At 35.6% G+C, this 7472-nt stretch overlaps 1 protein-coding gene across 1 annotated transcript; it reads left to right on the forward strand.

Moving 5' to 3' along the window:
• Positions 1–723: 723 nt before the first annotated feature.
• Positions 724–7084, forward strand: LOC127157753 (deleted in malignant brain tumors 1 protein-like). Its single transcript, XM_051101008.1, has 7 exons — positions 724–864; positions 1042–1356; positions 2536–2844; positions 2925–3239; positions 3316–3618; positions 3777–4091; positions 6912–7084. Exons 1-7 carry the CDS (start codon positions 795–797, stop codon positions 7082–7084), a joined length of 1800 nt encoding a protein of 599 aa, XP_050956965.1. The 5' UTR covers positions 724–794.
• Positions 7085–7472: the final 388 nt, after the last annotated feature.

A 7472-nucleotide genomic window follows, 5' to 3' on the forward strand; every position in this document is an offset into this window, starting at 1 on the left:
AGATTCAATTATTATTTCTTTGATCAAATGTACAGTTGCTACACTATTCTGAAAGTATGAATGTATAATACAAGGTGGTTTAGGAGAAATGTGCAGTAGCACACTGACTCTCTCTGCTGGTCACAAGGTGAATAGCATGAACTGAATGGAAGTTATGATTTTTGTGGGTCGTTTGAAAAAAAAAAAAAAGAAACTTCATTACGGGAATTATTTTAACATATTTTTTAAGATGTAAGGGTTTCACAAAAAAAAAATGATTTATGGAGAAATAATCTTTTCCACCTCTCACTAATAATAGTCTATTAAGCCTTAAAAAAAAGTAAGCCTTTTATTAGCCAGATGTAATTTTATTTCATTTTACATCTCTACAGAGTTGAGTTTATGATGTCGTACTGATATATGTATACACTAACGGACTGTTTTGGACATTTACAGTTGGTTATTTTACAGTTAGTGTCTGCAGGTGTTGGGCTTTGATGCTGTAAATAAACTGGAGAGTTTCCTGTCTCCTGTAAGTCTTATATAAATGTGTGTGTGTGTGTACAGTACAAGATGTCTTGATGTGTGGGGAGGAGGAGTTCATCAGCACTGACAGTTTTGATATATATGGGAAATATCATAAATGCCTCCTCTGATTTGTCAGTGAAGTTGTTTGATGATTTCCTCTGTTGTGTCTAATAAGGTAATAGCGAGTGTGATTGGAGGGTGTTGGGTCTCTTTCTCTCTCATTAGGAGGATGCCTGTACTTCTGTATCATCAGTGCGGAGAAGCTTGTACTGTGTGTTGAGTTAATCATGCTGAGGATGATGGGAAGACGCCTGACACTCATTTTACTGTCTTCAGTTGCAGTACTGATCACAGCTGGTAAGTATAAAAGATAAAGCAATGTTAATTTCTGTAAGTGGTCAGAATATTGTGTGTTTTTAATTGCTTGCTTTAAAATATTTGATTATAATATAGTGTTTCAGAGGACAATTGTTATTTATTAATTCACAATATGCCTCTCTTTCTCTCTCTAATTTTCTTTGTTTAAAATACAAGACACTGTAAATGTGAGGTTGGTTGATGGTCACAGTCGCTGTGCTGGTAGAGTGGAGGTTCATCATAGAGGTCAGTGGGGAACAGTGTGTGATATTTTCTGGGATTTGGCTGATGCTGCAGTGGTGTGTAGAGAACTGGACTGTGGAGAACCTGTAGATGCTCTGAGTAATGCACACTTTGGACAAGGATCTGGACCAATCTGGATGGGTTTTGTCATGTGTGCTGGATCAGAGTCCACACTGAAGGACTGTGGATCGTCATGGTGGCAACGGAATTCTTGTGATCATGCTAAAGATGCTGGAGTCATTTGCTCAGGTAACATTTACAAACTTGTGGATACACTGATATTTTACACCTTTTGCTGTTCATATTTTATCTCAAGTATGAACAGCCAAAATAATCAATGCCATGGTTTACACTTTAGACTGATAGACAGTCTAAATAAGAAATGTGCAGAAATAAGAAATGTATGGCAAAAAACCAGAAAAACTTCCAGTACCCATGAAGGCAAAATTCTGTCACAAATTTCAAATGTGTGATAGGTAGTGAATAGAGAACACTAGTAATAATTTTAATTATAAAACATTAATATCCTGTTCTTGTGTAAACACATTTATGCCACATTTGTGCAGCATTAACCAGTAACAGTTATGCACATATTTGTAATATATGCTGGTTGAGATGTAGCTTCTACTACATACTACTTTGAGAAATAGTTTATTTTTTACAAAGCAAACTTCACATTTTAATACTCCTTGTTAAATGTGTATACCTATCTTTGGTTAGTTAAATTAGTAGGCCTACAGTGTGTTTGCTCGCTTTATCAGTTTGTCTAAAAAAATAGACGCATATGTTCACGTTAAATACAACTATATAACACAGAAATCATATTCTATTTATTCTACAAAAATTACATATTTCTGGCAGAAACCATAACAATTAAGTAAAAATGTAAAATTGGAGTTAATAAAGATAGCAAAATAATTTCATTAAAGATAAAAAAGGGGACAGCTGTGTTAATGTCATTTAAATTTACGTTAGCTGACTGTATGTTAAGGAGCTACTGTATTCATGTATACTTGATGAGGCGTACAAGCTCACATTGCATTCTATTCTATTCTATTCTATTCTATTCTATTCTGTTCTGTTCTACTCAAGACTTTGTGAGGGGTCTTTCCATTCAACTGCATCTCATGTTTTTCTCTTAATTAAACTATTACTAAATACACGGTGCTGTTTTGTTCAAATAATGAAATTATATTTGATTTATAAAGTTAGTTTAAATGTATTTTCATTGCTTTGAATAAACAATGCTGTGCATTAATATTTTGCTCATTGTACTCTCTTGTGGCCTCAGGAGACAAGCCAGAATCTTGCATTATGGATGTTTTCTTTTCCTTTGTTTGTTTAAATGTATGGAATTAGTAATGTCATTTCCAAAATCTTAGTGATATTTCCTGGATTAAAGTTTTTAAATTATTTATGTTCTTTCAGAAGTCAGGCTGGTTGGAGGTTCTCGCTGTTCTGGGAGGTTAGAGATACTTCATGATCAGACGTGGATGTCAGTGTGTGACGCTGCCTTTGACCAGCAGGATGCAGAGGTTGTGTGTAGAGAGCTGGACTGTGGGGCTCCTGTACAGGTGCTGGGAGCAGCTGCTTTTGACAAAGGAGATGCTCAGATGTGGACACAAGAGATTCAGTGTAGAGGAAATGAATCTCAGATTAATATGTGTCCAACATCATACAGATTTACACCTACATACAACTGTTCTCACAAAAATAGTGTTGGACTGCTTTGTGCAGGTATGTGTTGACCATTTCAACAGGAAAATTAATTTTGATGAATCCTTTCTAATATTATTTTTTTCCATTACTGTGCACAGAAATAATACATGTGCACTTGGTTAATGGTAGCGGTCCCTGCAGTGGGACAGTGGAGATTCTTCATAGAGGTCAGTGGGGAACAGTGTGTGATAATGGTTGGGATTTGGCTGATGCTGCAGTGGTGTGTAGAGAACTGGACTGTGGAGAACCTGTAGATGCTGTGAGTGATGCTCATATTGGACTTGGATCAGAACCAATCTGGAAGAGTAATGCAATGTGTACTAGATCTGGGTCCACACTGAAAAAGTGTGGATCCGTCACATGGGGGCTTCATAGTGTGTGTCAGAGCAAGAATGCAGGAGTCATGTGCTCAGGTAACATAATTTTGTTAAAAGAAAGAAAGAATAGAAAACAAAAGAAAAAAAACATGAATTCATACTCATTTTTCAGGTGTCAGACTGGTTGGAGGTTCTCGCTGCTCTGGGAGGTTAGAGATACTTCATAATCAGACGTGGATGTCAGTGTGTGATGCTGCCTTTGACCAGCAGGATGCAGAGGTTGTGTGTAGAGAGCTGGACTGTGGGGCTCCTGTACAGGTGCTGGGAGCAGCTGCTTTTGGCAAAGGAGACGCTCAGATGTGGACACAAGAAATTCAGTGTAGAGGAAATGAATCTCAGATTCACCTCTGTCCAACATCACAATCACACAAGTACAACTGTTCACATGTCAGTGATGTCGGACTGGTGTGTGCAGGTTTGAGCAGATTTCTTTTACTTCACTGAAATCTTATGTCAAATCTTCTGACTGTCTGTATGATTTTTTTCCCTCTCTTTATGTGATTCTTCAAACTCTCATGTTTGCTCTGCTCATAAGTATTTTTTCTTCTCTTGTCTTCTGTATTCAATAAACAGACAGTGTGAATGTGAGGTTGGTTGGTGGTCACAGTCGCTGTGCTGGTAGAGTGGAGGTTCATCATAGAGGTCAGTGGGGAACAGTGTGTGATGCTGGTTGGGATATGACTGAAGCTGCAGTGGTGTGTAGAGAACTGGACTGTGGAGAACCTGTAGATGCTCTGAGTGATGCTTATTTTGGACAAGGATCAGGACCAATCTGGACAAATCGCATAATATGTACTGGATCAGAGACTACACTGAAGAATTGTGGATCAGTTCAGTTGTATGATTATGACTGTAATCATCATAGAGATGCTGGAGTCATCTGCTCAGGTGAGCTGTTCTAAAATTTAGCGTATTACATTATGTTGATCCACATGCCTTATATTTTAGTTCCAAAGTTTTATACTGATTTTATTTTAACACTAAGTGTTAGCAACACCAAGACCAAGGGTTCAATTCTCAGGAAATGCATGCATAAACTGATAAAATATTCATCTTAAATGCTGTAAATGGTTTGTGCTATATGCATAAATGTAAAAAGTAAATTTAAATCCAAATAATGCAACAATTAGCTTATCACTAATGTTTTTATTGTGCCAGCTCCTGGCATAAATACTTGTTCAGTTACAAAGTAACAAACATTTTGTAATGTTTAACATGTATCAACAGTTGTATGTACTTCATAAATACATTATTATTGAATGTTGTTATAATGTTTGTAAATGTTATTGGCAAAGCTATTTTAAAGTCTTGCCTTTTATTTTAGATAAGTGCGGCTGTTTAGAAGTCAATAATATTTATTTTCTAATATAGTCAACTTTATTTTCTCTCTCTACTGCAGGTGTCAGGCTGGTTGGAGGTTCTCGCTGTTCTGGGAGGTTAGAGATCCTTCATGATCAGATGTGGATGTCAGTGTGTGACGCTGCCTTTGACCAGCAGGATGCAGAGGTTGTGTGTAGAGAGCTGGACTGTGGGGCTCCTGTACAGGTGCTGGGAGCAGCTGCTTTTGACAAAGAAGACACTCAGATGTGGACACAAGAGATTCAGTGTAGAGGAAATGAATCTCAGATTCACCTCTGTGCAAAATCATCACAGAAACACAACTGCTCACATGATGATCACCAAGCACTTCTGTGTGCTGGTAAGAAGATTAATATGAAAGCAATTAGTAGCATAACTAGAATCATATGAGCACTTGGGCCCCCATGACACCCACAGCTTACAAGAATTACAATTTTGCAAGAGCTAAAATTAATGAAAATGTAACTGTGTAATTCTGTGTGTTTTGTGAATGTCTTTGTCTCTCTTTAAATGGCACTATCTCTAAAGGAGTTTTACAGTATAATAGTATTTGTAATTCTGTCCATTTATTCTGAAAGGTTGTATTTTGCATAATAAACATACATTTGGGAGACATTAATAATCATTAACCCAAGTTCTGCCAGGTTTTGCATGGGCAAGCACTTCTAAACATATACTATAGTTATATATATATATTTTTAATCATTAATTTTATTTTTTCAGGTTAGGAATATGACTTTGTCAAATTTACATGTTGCAATAATTGTTGAAGCTTTTATCACAGTAAACGGTATTGTCACAATATTAGAAAAAGTGCTGTCATATAACAGGTTTAATAACTTTTCTTATAAGAAAAAAAACCTGAACATTTAAATACATAAAATCAATACACAAATATGTATGAGGTAAACAAATGTTTCAAATACATTCAAATAGAAGTGCAAAATAATTATGGAGAACAATATGTAACACTTTACATTAAGATTTCATTAGTTAACAGTTAATGCATTAACATTAACAAAGAACAATAGATACATTTGTTACAGAACTTATTGTTCTTTTAAAAAAATACAACTGTTAAAATTAGCTTGGGTCTATTAAATAATACATTTACAACTTTTGACTTTAATAACATGTTATTAAATGTTGAAATTAACTAAGATTAATAAATGCTTTAGAAGAATTTTTCATTGGCAGTTTATGCTAACTAATGAATAAACTTACGTTAAATAATGGAGCCGTACTGTAAAGTGAGGAGTAAAGACAGTAAAGACTTAACAGTAAAGACTCAAAAATTTTCAAACAATATCTAGCGTGCATTGCAGTCCAGATTAAAATGTAAAAAAAAAATTTAAAGTTAAAAATAAATAGCCTGTTAGGTCTAAGTATTTAAGTACTCAGTGTTTTGATGAACAGCATTGCGCATACAAAAAACTGAATGGCTGTTTGAAACATTCACATACTTTTCAAAAACAGAAAGTAGTGCACGTGCTTTGTTTACGGGGTAACGGTTGCATTTCTGCTGTTCCATCAGCGCCATCTGCTCTCAGAGCGTGACTGTGCAGTTTCATTCAGCACATCTCGTCTTTACTCATTTCACCATGCGCTGCTCATGCACATGTGTACAGCCTTGTGTTGTGCATTTTAACCAGTTGATGGGAAAAGTATTCTTAAAATGCATTAAAAAAATCCAAACAATTTGTAATAAGTAATTATTCACTGTATTTTGCAGTGCCCACAATAACAATATTGTGCATATTCATTACCGTGACATATAGCCCTGGTTTTACAGCCAGGGACTTAGACAAAGCCAGGATTAGGCCATAGTTCAATTAGGACATTTAAGTAATTTTTATAAACATGCCTTAGAAAAAAACATTACTAAAAAACATTACTAGACAAAATAAATCACTGGCATGCTTTAAGATCAATCAGTGCAAGTTTCTTTCAGTTGAAACAACTCAGACTTATATTTTAGTCTGGGACTTGTCTGTGAAACCAAGGGATAGTATTACCAAATACTGGCACATCCATTTCAGATCTTTTGCTTCAAGCTCTAAAAAAAGGACTATAAATGTAGTCCATATTTTTCATGCTCTGTATTTGAAGTCTTCTAAGTAGATAAATAGCTTTGTTTCAGGAACAGGTCCAAACGTAGGTGATTGCTCACAGAACTTACAGGCCCCAATGCAGCTACTTAGTGTTGCCAGTAGTTACTCCAGTTTTAAATATGATGACATCTCTTTAGATTTTTTTTTTTTTTTTATTGATTGATTGTCTGTCTCTGTCTTTCTCTTTATTTCATCCTCTCTTAGATGTAACAAATGTGAGGTTGGTTGGTGGTAACAGTCGCTGTGCTGGTAGAGTGGAGGTTCATCATAGAGGTCAGTGGGGAACAGTGTGTGATGCTTATTGGGATTTGGCTGATGCTGCAGTGGTGTGTAGAGAACTGGACTGTGGAGAACCTGTGGATGCTCTGGGTGGTGCTCACTTTGGTCAAGGATCAGGACCGATCTGGATGAGTGTTGTAGTATGTACAGGAACAAAATCCACATTAAAGAACTGTGGAACAGCAGGGTGGAAAAAACATTCCTGCACTCATAATTATGATGCTGGAGTCATCTGTTCAGGTAAATAAAACTAAACCTCAATGCATTTCACACTTTCTGATCTTTTTTTTTTTTTTTTTGATTATGTACGAAAGTAAAGATATATTTTTTTTGGATGTGGTTAGATGCTTATTCTTATAATTAATTACCACTTAAGGGTAACCTATTATGCCCCTTTTTACAAGATGTAAAATAAATCTCTGATGTCTCTAGAGTGTGTATGTGAAGTTTTAGCTCAAAATACAAAACAGATAATTTGTATAGCTTGTTAAAATTGCTACTTTTGTTGTTTACATGCAAA

This window comes from Labeo rohita, unplaced genomic scaffold (genome assembly GCF_022985175.1).
Source record: "Labeo rohita strain BAU-BD-2019 unplaced genomic scaffold, IGBB_LRoh.1.0 scaffold_1197, whole genome shotgun sequence".
Lineage (NCBI taxonomy): Eukaryota > Metazoa > Chordata > Actinopteri > Cypriniformes > Cyprinidae > Labeo > Labeo rohita.